Here is an 18,962-nt window from a genome sequence, read left to right as displayed (position 1 = left end):
TTTCTAATACTTAAGGAGTTGTATTGTTTATTGGCAAAGCACCCATGATAAAATTTGTAAGCAAAGCTGATTTCTACCATCTTCTTTCTAAATAATAAATAGTCAGAATACTCTGCTGGTACAATTAGCTAAACTGACTTCAATTGCAGATGATTTATACAGTCTGAGAATCTGGCCCTATCATGCAGTTGTGTTTGCTCTAGTCAGCTCTCTTGGAAGCTGTATCCTTTTAATCCACTACAGACAAAGAGGGAGTGTTCATTATTGCAGAATCTGCTACGTATTATATTTGTGTATTTTCCCAAAGAAGATTGCATAGCTGGCGTTAGAACAGATATGTTTTTTATTGTTGTAAAAAGCAAATAATTCAAACTTTCTGGTTGAATATTTTACTGAAATAGTCAAAGAGGAGACATTTTCCATAATATCTACCAGTAATATTATTAGTGATTCATTGGGTACCTACAACTACTCTGTTTGGCTCTTGCAGCTCTGATCATCGTCCTCAGATTCTCCTCCCTGTCTTATATTACTTTTTAAATCCACTCACGGATTCTCAGGCCTATTTAGAATATAATCCTTTCCAGGCAAGGCTCTTTCTGTGATTTTGCTTCACACACAGAGTCCTAAACTACAATGAAATGCTCTGATTGACATGACAGAGTGTAGCAGCAAAAATCCTTGAAAGAGCCTCAGGGTCTGAAAGCATGAAATCTGAAGGGATGCCCAGGTGTCACTGCTCCCACAAATGTCTCTGTGAATCCCATGTCCTCAGCCCTCTCCTGATGCACTACATCCTTGCCACCTGTGTGTTTGCATCTCTAGTTAGCGACCTCTGAATTGTCAAGAGGTCAGCCTACAGCCAAACTGCTTAGCAGAGCTGTTCACTCTCTATGACTCTGGTTTGGTTTAAGCCAAGCTAAAAATGCACATGGTTCTCAACAATTTATCCTGCAGTTGGTTTGAACTTATCCTAAGGTGAGTCATCTTCTAACACTGAAAGGAACCAGGATTGGCAAATATGTGAGACAAACATGAAATAAAGTACACAAAGTTCTAAGGCCTGAAAATATGAAAAGTCTCTTTATGTATTTTCAAAATTCAGTATCAGATATGACAGAATAAAGTAATGCAGTACAGGGAGTGATAGATTTGAGGAAACAAAATTTATTAAGTGTATCAATTGCCATCACATCTCAGGGAAATCCTTTTTTCTCTCTATTATGGTCAAAACTGTCTACTTAGTCCTAAGGCATAAAAAGAGAAGACACTCTATTAGATTTTAGGAAATTGTAACTTACCCTGTGCTCATGTTTCCTTCCCTGCTAAATTATATTTTCATAGTAACTTCAAAAGACTAACAGTCATTTAAACAGTTTAAAATATCTTATAAAAAGAAGGAAACATATGCAAAATAAATACTTGTATGAATGAAAATGAAGAAAAATGTAAGGCTTTTTTTATCAAAAACTGAGTAAAATCCACACCCAAACTCTCAATTTTTGTATCTAACACTATTTTTGCTTCTGTGTTTTTGAACAGCTCTATTTTGATGTATTCCTTTGATTTCTTTTAATCAAGCTGTGTTAGAAAGAGTAATCTAGAAAGAAAAGAGTGCATGCTACATTATCTTCATGAGATCTCAGTATTTCTTCAAACTTCCTAACAGGTTTGATTCAAGTTTATTTTTTGTGTGGAAAATGCTTATAATATCACTCAACCATGGTGTGCCTCCAGCCTGCTTCTAGGAGAAAATTTTTCTCAAATTTGCAGTATTTCAAGATAACAAGTCACAATACCTTTCAGAGAATCTGTACTGTAGCTTTCTTAAATTTGTAATCCAATTGACGAAAATCAGATTAACAGTCCCAAAGTAAGATCTACTGGGTTCCTTGTGTTGAGCTCAATGATCATCAATTCTCCCTCCTTTGTCAACATGTGCATAAATCAGAACACTTTGCAAATCAAACTAAGGAACACTCCAGTCATTATCAAATATCAGTGTTGCAAAATATTTTGTCTCTTTGATCTCCTCTGCTGCCTCACCTAACAAAAGACAGGCTGCTTCTCTCAGGAGCAGAGGCAAAGACTACAAATCCTGTACCTATATCCAGGATTCTGTTCTCCCTGCTGCTAAATAACTGTTCCCACATGGGTGGCAACAGCTGCAGGACATCCTTTATAATTCAGGTTACGAAAGGTGTCTGGTGCAGACCTCTGTGTAAGTCCTGTCTCCCTTTTGTGGTCTGACAATTGAACTGTCTCCAAATTTTCCTCCTGAAACCAAAATGCATGGTTAGGAATAGTCCTTCCATTTCTTTAAAAATCAGCCTGTACTTTCAATTTCAAGACAGGTAGGTGTTTACAACGTCTTGTTTTATACTTTGGGGTTCACCTCAGGCACCTGGTTGCTAAGCAGCCAGTCATCTCCATACTTTGCCTCTATCAGGATGTTGTTATCTCTTGCCCCTTGGTGTAGAAGGCATTTGGACTGTTATCTCTGAGGTCCCTTCTGGGAATCTCATCTTTTGCATCTCTTTTTGGATAGCTCTTTTCCATTTCAGCTTCTAAATGGAACACTGATTCCCCTTTGGTAACTCCTGATTCAGTCATTTACTAATCTTTGGTGAGGTGGAAGTGGCACAATGAAATTTGGAGATTAAAAGGCTGGGTTTCAGAGTGATGTAAATCCAGGCAGCCCTGATGAGGTGAAAGAAGCTACTCTGGTAACTACCTGCTGAGAGTCTTCAAGATTGACAATAACAGGATGTGAGTTTTGCTTCTTTTCCTTCTCATGAATAATCTGGAGCAAATGTGATTGTGAATGTAAAATTAATCATCCTTGACAGTATCTCATGTCTGTACCTCTATGAAATGTGCATCTCCCCTATCGATCTTGTGCCTCAGTATAACACCCTTGGACCTCTAAAAAAAACCCAAACCACGACAGTGTTCTGCTAAAAAAATGCTGGGCTACCTACAGCAGTAGTTTCCCCTAATATATTGTATCCATTTTCTTTTTTTTTTTTTCCTTTTATTTTTGTTAACAGAGCTGTTTCATAATACTTTAAATGGTAGTATATCTCTTGAAGCAAATATGGAAATACATCTGGCAGAGAGGCTGATACTAACTGAGGGCAAATTAACGTGAACACCACAACCCACATACTGAATTATCACATTTGTGTCATCTTAAAACAAAAAGGAAGTGTGAGATCTACTGGGAGTTGTTATAGTTAATATTCTGTCAGTGTTTCCACTCTTACTTCTGGGGCTCAGAACTTACACTGTTAAAATTGCTTTGCAACAAAAACATGTAAGTACTCAGCTCTACAAAAAAGTTATTGTCACTGGTCCAAATCCTAAGGTCTTTGCTTACTGCTAACTCCCACTGACTTCATTGAGCATGTATCCTGAGTAATGGCTCAGGGTTGGAGGGGTCGTTTTGTTGTTTGTATATTTTGAAATAAAACTTTTTATGTTTCTTTTTATGTTTCATGCAGCATGAAAAAACACCTGGCCCCATTTGACATTCTATTACCTGGCTGATTCTATCTGACTTTTAAATTCCCTCCTCTTTTTCTTAAACCACCTTTGTCTTCTGCTGCTCCACAACCAAATGTAGATAGATCCAGGAGACATTACACTTCTGCTTCTTCTGTCTTTCCTAGTCACTTGTATCAATTCATACTTTGTGTGAATAAATTCTGTCCAATTCTTGCTTAGCTACTGTGCTTTAACTTTGAGATTATATTACTCTGGTTTTCAGTCAAAGAAAGAAAACAATGCCAGAACTCGGGTGCTGTATGGCCTATTGGCTTAAGAGAAGCCTACAAGCAGATATTTTGTCTCACTTGATCCCACAGGTTTCTCACTGCCTTCTTTGCTCCCTGTTCACAAACAGAGATTCAGATCCAAATCCTATAACTCGTTTCCATGTTTCCATTTCAAGCCCTTCTCAGTGAGATATGGCATAGGAACTTATACACAGAATATTAGCAGTGTTTGTTGGTTCCCTTCCAATTTTTCATGGTTCCCTTCCTCTTCTTGTGTATACTTTTGCAACCTGCTAGCAAATTTGCTGCCTTTTATCCCTCCTGAACGCTTGCATGTCTCATCATGTGAACGCTGCTTCTTGCCAGCCACTCAGAAGGCCAGGACACTTGGCCACCCTGGCAATGCTGGTTTAGACACCACAAGTCTAACAGGATCCACATGGTCCTGGTGCACATTGCTGCCCTGACACCATGCTGGCATGAAGTCCTGGATCTGGGGGCAGGGCTGATAGCATAGGAGGAGCAAAGTTAGTTAATCCCTCTGGGCTTCTCCATGCTTTTCCTGGGTACCCACAGGGTTTCCTTCATCTTGTATTTTCAATTCTAAAGTTCTATGGCAGCTACCTCATACATAAAAAATGCTGTGTCAATTAAAAGTTTTTTCTACCTTGATAACATTTTCCTTGTCATTTGTTCTGCAGCCAGTTATCTTAATGTCCATCATGACAAAGATCGTTTATTTTCAGATCTGGTCCAGATCTGGTACATTTTCCATTATAGCTCTTCTCAAAGTGCAAAATACAGCATGCATTTATCCCTTTAAGCAAATATACTCTAGCAGCTCTCTGATTTTCAAAAAGCATTTCCAAAAACTTTTGGGAAAATTGTGCTTGTAGTACCAGTTTCCAAGGAATCTGTTACTGCTACAGAAAGTTTCCGTCTCACTCTGTCTTTTGTCTTTTAGTTATTACTTTTTAGTCATGTCCAGCAAAAACTGCATTCAATGTCCTACATAAAGAATAGGCCAATTCTCCACATGGAAAATCTGTTTAACTTGATGATGATACTGTCATACAGATGACACACAGTTACTTGGCACTTTATGGAGACATTTGAAGGCCTAAACACTGCTTCAAGAAGTTGACAATGTAAATACATATGTTTGGAGATGTTAGCAGGAGTTGTTAAGTATGAGATTTATGATCTATTTTTGACTCCTTTTGCCTCAGGCTAATCCATTTCTTTTATATTTTTTCCTAAACCTCCAAGCTGCTGAACATATCTTTAGCCAGCTACTGTTTCAAGATCAACCCTGCAAAACAAAAACATTTTATTTTTATCCTCACCAGCTGCACAACTTTCCTTCTCAAATTACCTCTATCAAAATTTCAAGATTGACTGAACTGTAAAAATGTGGTTTCATACTGAGATAGCTGGTTTTGTGTAAAAAGATAGTTGCATACAGAATGCCATATGAAAAAAGAGAATTTAAGACTATAAGTTCTTCTTTCTGAAGAACTAAGTTTTTTTTTCTGAATGTTAAGAATCTTTTTTAAGTTCATCAAAATTTTCTAAAGTCAAACTGTTGCTAATGAAATCCTGCACACAAACACCTAATAATAGTAATAATGTTTTTGAAAAAAAGCTTGTAATACTGTCATGATGTTGTGCTCACCTAATAAATGGAGCTTCATAATTTTGGTGTTGCAAGAGAAAAGAGCTGTTGTCATTGACATAAGTTATCAGTTATTTAATGTAATAGGAGTTACTGCTTTGATAGGAAAGTCAGGGATCTTGGACCAGTAAAACTGTGAAGCCTTGTCTGACAAAAATAATATCAGTGACTTTAACAGGAACAGCATATTGCATGGGGCTGCAGGAGGGATTCAGGCAGGGAGGAAAGCAGGGACATAGAAGGAAGAAGAAAGGAAAGTCAAGTTAAAAGAGAGTTTTAAAGAATGTGAATATGAATCCTGCAAAAGAGGGGGGACTTCCAGGAAGAGTTTAGCTTTGTCTCATTTATTCTACAGTCAGAGTAGGTAAAATTCTTGATGTTAGCTGAGTAACACTGACTTATAAGGCATGTGAAATATTACAGCAGAAATACAGTTACTGCCTACTGCTGAACTAAAGATCAAGTGTATTGCTAAATTCTGAGATTTATATCAATTTTCTCCCATTAGTTTTTTGTTTGTTTTTTTTTTTTTTTTTTTTAATATATGCAGCAGAGGCTATGAGCGTGACTGTACTGGAAGGATATTAACTCATGGAAAGGAGATTTTTTTTTTTTCCTGGAATTCAGTAGCTGGTAGTAAAGATGAAATGACATTACCTCTATTGCTACTTCAGGAATATTGTATTTATTACAGTGTGTTCCCTACAATGCCAGAAAAAAAATAGGCTAGCTTTCTCATCTTGTTTAAAAAAGAACTGATGCTTCTTTGAGCAGACTGAGTGGCTACTTCTGGCCAGCATCTAGTCATAGTTGCATTATCCTCAAAGGAAAATCACTCTATTAAGATTTTTCATTTAAGGTTTGACTGTCATTTTTTTGGACCTTTATGAAACGCTTTCAATTTGTTTACATTCTTGCAGGACTCAGGTAGGTCTATTACAGCTGTTGGCATTCATGTTAGCTTTGATAATATCTAAGGAAGATGTCCAGAGCATTTTTCTTGGATGCCAGGCAGGAACTGTTAAAAAAGCCAGTGTTGTTGAAGGGCAGAATTGCAGCCTGGGGAAGTCTGTGGGAGCCTAAGCTTCTGGGGTAGGCAGGAGCTCAAAAGCCCTTCACCAGCACTGCACTTGAAAAGGGATCTTCTGAGTAGCATTGGTCCCCAGCTACCTACCCAGAAAGGAGGGGACAAGATGGAAAAACTAGGAAGAAGGCTTTACTTCTTCTCCTTAAGGAATGTTTTGTATTACCTCATTGTCCACATTTTAAATTTGTGTATAGTTTCCTGTATCTACATACAAAGGCACGATGAGGTTACATCAAGAGATAAATAGGCATCCACACACGAGGAACAGACTACGTAAAACCAGAAAATGTGAGGAAATTAAATGCAAGTGAATAATGCAAGTACAGCTGAAGTATAGGTGAAAGGGAAAGTACAAACTGTGGGTTTGCTTTTTTCCCAAGTGTACTTATGGCATGAGTGTCTGCATCCACACAATGTTTATAAAAAGGCCTTTTCCCTAACAGAAGAACCACCATCCATTTTCTTAACAGAAATCTCTAAACTTGGCTAAGCTTGGAAATATGGAAGTTTTTCCTGTAAAGACTCATTGTATCAGAGAGCCTCGTCATGGTTTACAGCATTTGAGAATAGGAACAGAGAGGAAGAAAGAAAGGCAGAGAGTGAGTTGGTGAGGTAACAAAAAAGGTAACTGTTTGCCTAGATGTGTAACGGTCAGGAGGATGAAATCCATTTATCATTACAACTAACTACAGGAGGTAGATCTAACTGCTGTGAACCTGCCAAAGACTCCTGCGTGCCCATACTTCACGAAACTGGTACATGATTCATCTTGTGGCTACAGTTTAACAGCAGCACTTCACATTCTGAAGCCTGGATAGGCTCACACTTTTCTCTCTTTTTGTCATAGGTGCGTAGCTTTCCATTACAGGACTGGCTAGAAAACAGCAGTTCTGCTTAGCAAAAATATTCAAAGTTTGAATGATTTTGTTCCATGTATGCATAAAAAACAACTGCAGCTTTTCAGAATGTCTTTGAGAGAGCTGTGGGCCAGAGAGAGGAAAGTCAGACAGACTAGCCATGCAGGGGAACAGACAGCTGACCAGTCTTGGTACGCAAGGTTCAAGACCTTGCTCTGACAGAATCCCAGTGGTTTTCACCTCACTTAAATCTGAGCTTTTAACTCAGCTGTAGCTGCCTGCTATGGTCAATGGAAAAAGATTTCTGCTCAGAGAGGCTAATTTAGATCACACAAAGCAGGCTTTTCCTCTAAATCACCTTTGATAAAACAGTTTTGGTCTGTGTTCCATTTATAACATAAGGGAACTGAACTACTAACTTACCTGCCTATAGCTGGGCTCTAATTACAGGTGAGGCTGTACAACATAACCTAGGATGCAATTTTTTTTCTCTTTTCTCTGGAAATTTCACCTGCTGTCAGGGAAACCTCCCCAGCAAAAATTTATACAATCAAGAAACTGAACAATTCCTCAAAATCAGATGTTTTGACATTGAAAAATAAACACTAAGTGCTTTTATTTAAAGCACGCATTTCACTGGAATGCTCCTTACCAGAAATGTCTGGAAAATAAGTTACCTTGTGTTTATTTGTAAATTATTCCTTGATTAGATAATTTAAATTAAAAGAGGATGTGTGAACATAAGTGAGAAATTATCTAATAACACTTACAAATAATATAAATAAGTACACTAAGAGGTACAACAATAATGGTATATGCTGGGTCCTTGAGTTGACTGATACTAGCTGATAACAGTAGGTGCATTTTAAAAATGCATATGAGGCTGAAACATCTGAACAACTGGATTCTCAATTTAATTGCACAGAAGTTTACCATGCTGAATTTTGCCTGGAAGGTTTATTATTTGTGATCATGGAGATACCCAGTCCAAGGCCATTTCTCACCCTTTGTATGCACAAAGGCTGGGTAAGGGCTTTTAGACTCTCATTTCAGTCTCAAGATAGTTTGATTTTGGGAACCACAGCATTTAAACTGGCAGGGAAAACACTGTTAAATCAATGATGAATAGTGCACCTATATAAGTGACATTTTAGAAGGTGACGTTTTTTGCATCATGCCAGAAATCTGACCCTTGGTTGACAAAAGCTGATGCCTCCCTTCACTAAGAATGAGCAATTTTGGAAAAAAAAAAAAAAAGAAGTCAAATACTGTGGTAATGGCATCTGTCTGTAAGATCGTATTTAACAGTATTTGCTATAATAATCTGTCAGGTTGACTTTGCCCTCTCACCTGTAGCTGTGCTTCCAAAACACACATTTCTTTGTCTTACTCTGATGAATAAGTGAAAAAAAATATTCTAAATGCAGATTTTAATAGCTTTGTGAATACAAGTTTATAATATCTTGCTCCTTTCTTCGTTAAGCCTAATCATCGGTTACTATAGGTCAGCTTCATTTTCCTTTTCTATTCAGAATACTAGACTGCTAAAATGATCTTTATTAATAAAGCAGTGCATGTGTGGCATTTTAATAAAGCTTTTAAATGGCACTCAGAGATGGAGCATATTATGTCTACAGAAAAGAAAAGCATTAAAGTTGTTGCTGTTACTTGCCTAAAGGACTGCAGTTCCATATTGAACTTGCAGCCTCCTGTGCTGGGAAATACCTCTCTCTCACAATTATTCATGCTATGATATTTTTAACACCACTGTAGCCCCTAAACAGTAATGCTTCCATTTGACAGTACTTAGCAAACTACTCTCATCACTTAGAAACAGGTCAGCTAAGAAATGCTGACCTGTCAGGGAGAAATATTCCATGAGCCTCTAGCATGTTTATGTGAGACTACAGACATGAAACTCATTTCATTTTAATAAATAAGAAGATGTGCAAGCCATTTGTCGTATTTAACTGCTGATGTCAGAGACTCCAGAAAACTCTTTTTCAGACATCCATTGTAAATACGTTTTACAGGATTCCTGAGTTAAATTCCCTGACAAGGAGCATTTACTCTATCAATTGGTCTACTGAATTAAAGGGAGTTTCCTCCAACTGAGGTGTATGTCAAAGGAAAACAAAGTCAAGTCAGTTGCTCACACATAGATTTTTCATTTTCACAGCTGGTCCTCCTTGCTAACGAACGTGCAAAGTTTGCTTAAGCTTCAGCACTTGCCTTGGAAGTGCTCATTTAACACTGAATGACTGAATGACTGCTTGCCTATGCAACTGGAAGTTGTGCAGGACTGAGTACTGTGTTAAGAATATTCAACTCATGCTCACATCTGAAAGCCTAGTCCTCTGCCTGACAAACATGAGTATAAATTTATCAAATATGCAAACTTCTACCCATCAGGAGTATACAGCAATGACTCCTAGGCAATAGGCAAAATGCCTGTCATACAAAGAATTACAGTTTTCTATCAAGTTGTTATGATTTACTTGCATTTAAATTAAATAAAATGCATGGGAAAAATGAACCTTTAAGCCAGGTTTTGGATTTCAAAAATCCAAAATTGATGTTCTCCATTCCCTTGTAGAAAGTTCAAGCCTTCAGCACTCTCAGATACCTAGAGGTATATTTTAGACTCCATCACTCTTTGGAGCATGGCACAGAAGGACCTGAACTAGTATCAGTAGGAAGGTATGAATGTCTCAGCAGTGGTCTGGAAAGCAGCAGAGCTGTCTTGAATGTGCTTGGATGTGTAAGGGATATATAATTTCTTCAAAGCTGTAATACTAATACGAATGCTATGAAATGAAGATAAATAAAAAGGCTCTGTGAATGGGTGCTCTTGGAAAACTGCATGAAAATAGTTACCTCAAAAAGGAAATTTGGACTAAGAAAAGAGTCTGCAAAGAATGGTGGGGAGGGGAACAAGAGAAAGAAAATAGTAAAACAAATGGTATGGAAAAAAACCCTGGATGTTTCAAGCACAGTTCCTTAGGTCAAATGATATTAATTATCAAGAAAAGCTGAGTGAGTTCTTTGAAAAAGTATTTAAGGAAATGTCAATGAACAGATTTGGGCTACAGAACGAAAAAGAAGAAAAAGGCTGTGGCACAGTAAAGACAGGGTAAAAGACTGGTTTGGAACTTCAGCAAACACTTCAGCTTACCTTCTTCTCAGAACCATGATCCTGGGGAAAAACAGAAGGAATAATAGGAAAGAGATTACAGAAATTTATGGCATGACATAAAAAAGCAGTTGAATGTGTCTGTTGAGGTGAAAGGGAGAAAAGAAACTAGTTAAACTCTGTTATAAAATTTTACTTTGAAAGTCTAGAAACAAGTTTCCTTAACAAGCTTTATCAAGACAGAAATGATGTAAAGTGAAATGGAGGTCTCTGTCAAGAGGCAGAAAATGTGATCCCAGCAAATACAGATTTGTAGATCTGACCTCAAGAGAATTTGACAAAACCAAATCAAAATGAAACAATAAAAATAAGATAAATCCTCCTAGATCAGTTGTAATGAATAAGATGAACAATTTTCTAGACAATTTTCTGGAAAATGTTTTAGGTCAAAGGTAGATTGTGTCTACTTGGATTTTGTTTGAATTATTGAATATGCTGCTGAAAGGAAATCTGTTAGCCAAGACAGAAAAGAAGGAAAATAGTAAATAAGTTTTATGGAAAGTTCAGCGGGAGATGGTTACTGTTGAAAGGAGAAGTTGAGGGTTGGTTATTGGCAGAGTTCTTCAGAGAACAGCACTGACATAGTCTTAGGGTCAATATTGCTCTCTCTACTCTTATTACTGGGTTTTTTGCAAAGATTACACGTCATAAGGCCACTTCCCTCTGGCATTGTTGAGGAATACATTTAGTGCAGACAGCTCTGTGTGCAGCTGCAGACTGAGCTCTGGGTGGCAGGACCCCAGGCAAGACTGTGAACTGCTGACCCTTTGCATAACAAAGGGTGTGGGGACCTGTGGCACAGCCTGGTGGCACTCAGAGACACGGCAAGAGCCGAGGACTCCAGACTCTCCCACGCTTACCTGTAAAGGTATAAACCCCCAGGGTTTCCTTGGTTTGGGGTCCCTCCTTGGAGGCATCCACCTCAAGCTGTTGTTTTGCTATTGTACAGTGATTAAATTGTGTTAAGGATTGAAATGGCTGAGAATGTGCTATGGGAAATCTGGGATCAAGTGGGGAAGGAAACCTGGTGTGACTGTATGAGTATGGGATGTGCAGCTGGGAAGGGGCCTCGGTCCCAGCTTGGGTGGTCCAAGAGTGACTGTGCCAGAGTGGCTCCTGGATGGTTGGACAGGGAAGTTTCTTTAACATGAGGTGGGAGGCATTTGTCACATGTGGGGAGGCCTGGATCTTGAGGGATGGGCTCAGGGAAATGTGATGAAGTTCAGCAGCGGAAATCCAAACTTCTGTGCCTGAGACCTGATTCAAGCCACTGTAGATGAGGACAGACAAATGTATCCTGCCTGGATCCCCTGGAAATTGCAGAAAAATAGAATGGAGACCTCTGGTTCACCAAGGAGTGACTAGGAGACACAACATTAGAGGCAAGGTTTCTGGGAGTTAGTGATACTGTACAAGCTCTCGTAGAGAATGCCATGCACAAATTCAGTCACCCTTTTCCAAGAAAGATTATTCAATACCGAAATGGGGGCACAGCTCTGCTACTAGAATGAGATGAAGAATGGAGAGTTTATTTTATGTCAGTCCAGATTATTTAGTATAGAAAATAAAAGGCTGGTAAGAGAGATGAAAGTCTATTCTTATGTGATGGAAACCTTCACCAAGAATGGAAAAGAGATGTTTAAGCTAAAGCAATATTATTAAAATTACAATGCCACACAAGCTGGAAAAAAATAAACATAGACTGAAATTACAAGAGGGTGAAGGCTAGAGGACATCCCCATGACATTATTAGAGCATACAGGTGCTGGAAAGGCTTTTCAAAAGTAGCGGTAAAAGCTGAATTCAACAGAATGACTTTCTGAAGAAGAACACAGCTTAAGAGACTGAGACTGTGGACTGAACTCTCTTCCATCTGCGTAAACAACTTGTTTTCTTTCAGTGAAAATTTGCACTTCTTTAAAATCCTTTTTCTTTTTTTTCTTTTTACCACACTAGATTTCAGTCAAGTCATTTTTAGTTGTTGAAGGATAATAGATGTCTTCTCCATTTTGGCACCATTGAAAGTGTGGATAGAAGAGAATGAACTGATCACATTTCTATTTTGTCTTAGATATCCCAAAGTGCCTAGAAATTTATCTGACATATATATCAAAGTAAAAACAATACCAGAGAGTTTCAATCAGAATGAGAGTAAGAAAGAAAATTCAAAATAAGTGTAAACACAAGAATGAGTCTGCTGAAGAGACATTGATAGGTTAGAGTATTACTTTCCTGCTTTAAGGAAACCTTCCTTTACATAATTTGTTGCAAAACACATAAAAATACTTAATCTAATTTCTTTCCCTTAGTCTTACCTTCACAGCATGTACTCACCATTTTACACAGAGGCATGGAAGTAACACTCAGAAGGAGAACTGTTCTTTCTTCCCCTTTCACGGGATGTTTTTAAGCTGTTTGGTATTCCTTTGAAGACTACAGCAGTAGTTTACATGCTGCATATTTATCACTGGTGTGGAGAGTGAAACACTAACTGCACACCATACTCCCTGCCCTTTTAAAATATTGATGAGTAACCATCTATGGAGCCTCATAAAGTATTAACTCTTTAAGTGGGGAAGATCTCTGCTTAACAGCATAGCACAAGTCCTATGTGATTTAAATCCCACACAATCCAAAGAGTTTCAAGCTGTTTATGTTTGCTCAATATCCAATATTAACTCCTGGTTTTGAAACCTCATGTAAGCAATATTGCTCTACTGATCCAGCAGGTCTGTAAGTTCAATCTTCTTGATCGATGTGGGGGATATTAATAAATGAAGTCTACATCTTGAACTTCAATGCTAAATCCTTTTATTGGCTTCCTATTCTTTTTAACTTCCATTTTATGTACTGCTTATCAGGTTAGCTCATGTTGGAACAACTGTGCTGCATCTCCTGAATTGCCACACCTGAATTTGAAGATAATGGTCTGCATTTCCCTGAATATTGCCCACTAGGTGGTCAGTGTGTGAAAGTGTCAGACTGAGACTGACTCATTTATTTTTTGAAATACATAGTCCAGATACCATATTTATTTGGAGATCCAATTTATCTTTTTTTCTTCAGTTTTTTAGCTGTTCAAATTACCTAGCTGACCTGAGTGTAAGCAATTTCTTAGATGCACAAATTTGCGGTTCAGAGGAAAATTTTGAATCCTTCCAAAGATGCGTGACTACAGTACAACCCAATTACAGCTGTATTTTATTAAATAAAGTAGGTGGAAATGGAAAAACTGTGAGAAATAAAATTTGGTCTTCACAGAAATCCATCAATATTTTTAAATAAGTAACTTTTACGTGATTGCCTAAAATGGTAGAAGCAGGACTTGATACCCCTTCTGAGGTGTATGAGAAAGCCTGAAAGACATTTAACATATTGACATGAAACTAATAGCTTGAAGATCAGCAGTGCTAATCCACCCTAGTGGTACTAGCTCAAACATTGTAGATGCTCAGGTGTCCCCTAAAACGTAAAAGTGCTAGGGGAATTTTCAAAGATAGACCCTGTTTTCCAGGAATACCCCAGCCATTGCTCACAGAAGAGTGATAACAACTTGATTCATACTAAAGAAATGAGCAGATGGGTTCTTTCCTCTTCATATACAAACGTCAGTGAAATAAAACAAGTACAAAGTTAAAATTATGTGCCAGCTACACCAAAACATAAAGAAATCATGCCATGTGTAGGACTCCTTTCTTTGGACACATATTCCTTCAAATTTTAGTTTTCTTTATTAAATTCCAAGGTACATTTAGATAAAAGACATCAGAAATATGATCTCTGATTGCTGTTACTAGATTTCTGCTTATATTGCTAAGTTAGTGATTCAACAAGTGTGCAGTGTGTCTTTAATTGCTACCACCAGGAAGAAATTTTCCCTCAGGATTCATTAAATGATGACTTCCTCCCTTGCTGAGTTGTAAATTAAAAAAAGTCTTTGGCAAACTAGTAATTTGCCTTCTTGAAAACCAGATGTAAAGGACCCAAACAGGTGGGAGCCATAACCACAAACACATGAATGTAATAAATTTAGCAATTACATGCATTTTTGTGGTACTCTCCTGAAGTCATTCTCCTAGTGAACTTTAAGTATTCACTCAAGTCATACTAAGGTGTGAAATGAATGTTTTCAAGAGCCAATAAATTTAATAAATTAATTTTTAGTTTTGCAACATTCTTAGCCGTTCAGGTTCTAGTGTTTTTAGCACAATAGTTGTACCCATAGTACCACAGGATGGCTCTTTCAGCAGCCAGGGTATTCTCACCTGCAACAATGCTCCTAATCCATAGGAAAAGGTGGTGGGAGGCTTTTACATGAGTTTAAGAGTGAGCTGCTTTCCTGTAACAGAGGTGTGTGACTAACACATGAGAGTCATCCTTCCAAATTTTGGCTGCTTGTAGCAGCCTGAAGTTCTGCCTCTCAAACTCAGCGCTAGTCAGAAGTTGCAGTACCTGTTCCCTGACATCTTCTAAGTACAGTTTGGAGGGTGCAAGATAAAACTGATTTCTGGGCTTTATTATGACAAGGGATTATGTGCCACCAATGTCTATGATTCAGTTGGACTGGACACAAGCTTGCAGCTATTAATTCTACGTTATTTTTTCAAAATTGCTTTTCTGCTGAAGTGTTATCAAATGCATTTTGAAGGTTGCTATTATCCGTGTTGGTTCTGTTCATACATTTGGAATCATAATAAGTGGAGTGTTTTGCCACACAAAAAAATTGTCAAGGTTGGAGTGTTTTGCCACACAAAAAAGTCATTGTGGGGTAGTTAGATACTGCACAAACTGTTCTGCAGTAAATGCAGCAGATGAACTTGTTAACCTAAGCAGCAGAGAGTACCTGAAGAAAGCTTAGTTTTCTGTGAATGACAGGCTAGCTCCCTCAGCATGGGACACCACAGGATAAAAGCACTGACCAATGCTTCTGTCAGTCTCTAGTTTTTGAAGTATATCAATTATCCTAGAAAATAAAAAAAAACCCCAAGCACACACAACATCTTTATGAAATCACAGAATTTTTTCCATCTTCCTGTTTCCTTGGACCAAACAATGAAAGCTTATTACCCCAGTGATCAGAAGACTCTTTTGACTCTATCTATTGAAATGACAGTACATCATGCTATCTGATCATATTTGCAGCTCTAAAATGTGAACACACAGATAATTTGTTTACTAAGAATATCTCTATCCAAGTAATGGCATCAACTCCATGGTCATAGCTTTTGCCTATTCCAGTGTATTGCTTCAAATGCTCAAAAGACAATAGATGATGATAATGTTTGATTATAAACTAGTTTGTAGCCTATTTGTTCCCTGGCCAGATGTGCCTAATTCCTGTTGTCATCCTTGGAAGCACAAACAGCAAGAAGGAACCCTCTGTGAAGCTCTTCACTTTCTCTCAGTTTTGGATCCATGCCAGTCAGTTTGTTTTGGGAACAGCATTCTGTGATCCAGCGGGAAAGTCCCTCAAGCACCATTGTTATCAAGTGGCACATGGAGCTCCTTAACCATTCTGGCACAGGGCGAGGAGCATAGCTGGGATCACGGGGAGCACACAGCCCACCGGGCCCTGTGCACAGCCCAGAACACTGGAGCAGCTGGTGCTGGCAGTGCAGTGAAGGCTGCAGTTACTTTTGGGACCTCACTAGGGGCAAAGCTTCCCACTGCTGTGTAACAGTTCAGCAGTTCCAGAGAAGTGGACTCAGGGGAGTGGGATTTAGGTACCATATCCTTTTACAGCCTGGGCTTATACCAATAATCCATTTGCTTTACATTTTCCATGAATCAGGGAGACTCCAGTTGAGCTAAATGTGTATAGTGAATATTGTATGCTATTGTTGCTGGAAGAGCTCTTTTCTTTTAAAGAGGGTGTATTACACAGGGAATACCTTAGCTCTCCTCCTTGGAGTATAGCATCTAAATAAATACATAAAATAAAAAATCCCAAAGCCCACGTCAAAACTCTACCCACACAGACAATTTCAACTCACTCTCCAGAAAGTGGAGAGCTATAACTGCAGAATAATGTAGCAGTCTTTCCATATCAAAGCCAGGAAGACACTGCCTTTAAACTCAGGCCAGCACAAACCTTCCCTGTCTAGCAGCTGTTTTCCTCACACAGTACCTCCTGAGGCTTTACCCACCTGTAAGCCCCTAGTGACAAGGACCTCCCTATTTTTACATGTTTACACAGCATCACTATGAAGTTCACAGAAAGATCTGTCAGGTGCTATCATGGAATCAATCATAAGTAACAGAGGATCAGTAAAAGCACATTATCCAATGCACAGAACTTTCATTATGTAAGGTTACTGCTCTACCTTTTACCTCTCTGTCTTCCGAGTAACATCCTGGCAGTCTGAAAAACTTTTCATATGCGAGTCAATTAAAATTTCAGAGGCTATGCCATTTAAGCTAAAAGTTGATTTTCAGTAAGGTAAATTGAACCACATTGAAAACTCAGAAAAAAGGCTGTGAAAACAAAAATCCTTTTCTGGGTGGTGTACATAACGTTCATTGTGATAAAACTGTCACTTATCTCCTGTTTTAACAGACTCATTAAACAGTGAAAGTTCACTTATGAGTCTGCCAGAGAAGGAAAATCAGGTGAAATACCCCAAGCCCCCAGACAAAATCATTTTCCCTGAACCTTTGAGAAAAATCAATTTTTCCAACCAAACCCTTTCAGTGATACTTGATGTGAAAATAACTAACAATATCCATTGACAGTGATCCCCTCCCTGAGCTCTGTCACTACCCCAGGACGTTACTGTAATGAGGAGGAGAAAACACAGGCAAAAATCCACAAACCCAAACATCTCAAAAGGCAGGTATTTTCCCAGTGCAGACTCCTGAGGTGACAGGGAGAATTCAGAAGCAGGAGTGTCGGAGCAGGCACCGCAGTCAGAGGTGGCTCATAGCACTCTGCTGCTGATCCTGGCACAGGGCTCCAAATGAAAATCAAAGCAATGCATCTCTTTTCAAAACAAAGAAAGACGGAAAAAAACCCCCCAACAAATCTCGTTCTCTGAGTACCTTTGATTCCTGGCTGGTAGTTGATGCTGGAGAGGGGGGCTGCTCTGTGCTCTCCACTTCATTCTCTTTCTCCACACTATCCACGCTGACTTCAGTCGTGCTGCTTGGAGGAATCATTTTACCTCTAAAACACTGCTACTATCAGGAAAAAAAGCTACAGATGGTTCTTGCTTTTTTCATTTAACGTCCTCTTTCTTCTCTGGTCTTCTAGAGCAAATGAACTCCAACCGCTTGGTTTCACTATATTTGCCAGACTAGAATTCTCTGGATTTTCTTTTTTCCCCCCCCTTCTCCTCCTCCTTCCCCTCCTTCCTCCCTCCCCTTTCCTATGCAATTGTGCTGCGAGGGAGTAAGTTATCGATGGTTCTGTAGGTCAGTTGTGTGCCTGCTTTTCCCCGGTACTCCTCCCCTCCATATGAAGCCTGGAGGTGTGGAGCAGAGTCGTGACCGCCAGCCCCACAATCTGAGAGGAGTGAGCTGAAGCAGCAAGCCCAAGCCACGCACACACGCACACACACACACGGGGCACTGGAGGGAGGAGTTGTATTTCTAATGCTGTGAATAGCTTCGGAGAAGCATGTGCTGTCATAGTAGTGAAACAAAGTAATGCGCGCATGCACACACACACACACACACGCATGCACACACAGAGGCAGGCAGTGTATATGAAGTTTGGAAGCATTTTACCTTTTAACAGGCTGGAGAAGACAGAGTTGAAGGGTGCCCTTATATTCTTTCATGTCTTTTACTGAAGAAAAAAAGCCCAGGAAAAGGGCACTAGAAAGAGGAGAAAAATGAGTCTTCCCGTTCTTCGTTTCAGAGCAGATTATTTAAAATCCTAGCTACTCAGTGTCTCTAAGGCTCCTACCTTGCCCACAACCCAAACTTGCTAGCAAATGATAGGACAGAGTCAGGGGAGAGTTACCTGTGTATCCACGTGTTCCTTGCTCCCTCCCAGGCAGGGAAGCCCAGCTCTGAGCCATGCACACGCAATCTGGGTCATCCGGAGCTCCCACTATCGTGCACATCCCATACCTGTAGGTTGTCATAGTGATAACACTCCATCAGGCAGCAGCAGAGCAGAGGCAGCCATTGGGAAGAGCTTGGTGGCTTCCCCAGTGCTGTCATTCCTGAGGATGCAGAACCCGAAGTCACGCTTGGGTCTGCAGTACTACCGGCAGAAGGTCAGCATGACTTTGCTGTCTGGCTCAGATTGCTTTATATTGCTTGAGGTTTTGCCTCTGATTTAAATCTGCTGCAAAGGTGCCTGTCAGCTCTCTTCCCTGCTGAATTAAGGTCTGTACTGTGAAAGGTTGAATGGATGTGCTTCCCACCA

At 39.2% G+C, this 18,962-nt stretch overlaps 1 protein-coding gene across 1 annotated transcript in view; it reads right to left on the bottom strand.

The window, feature by feature from the left end:
• Window positions 1-18,148, bottom strand: part of STAC (SH3 and cysteine rich domain) — a 72,738-nt gene extending 54,590 nt beyond the window's left edge. The window contains exon 1 of the mRNA XM_032104737.1: window positions 17,627-18,148. Coding sequence (XP_031960628.1) covers window positions 17,627-17,743 — 117 coding nt within the window. The 5' untranslated portion in view covers window positions 17,744-18,148. The remainder of the gene's footprint in view (window positions 1-17,626) is intronic.
• Between the last annotated feature and the right edge of the window lie 814 nt (window positions 18,149-18,962).

The sequence above is a fragment of the Corvus moneduloides genome, chromosome 1 (assembly GCF_009650955.1).
Source record: "Corvus moneduloides isolate bCorMon1 chromosome 1, bCorMon1.pri, whole genome shotgun sequence".
NCBI classification, from domain to species: Eukaryota; Metazoa; Chordata; class Aves; order Passeriformes; family Corvidae; genus Corvus; species Corvus moneduloides.
This window is presented reverse-complemented; position numbering and strand designations above follow the sequence as displayed.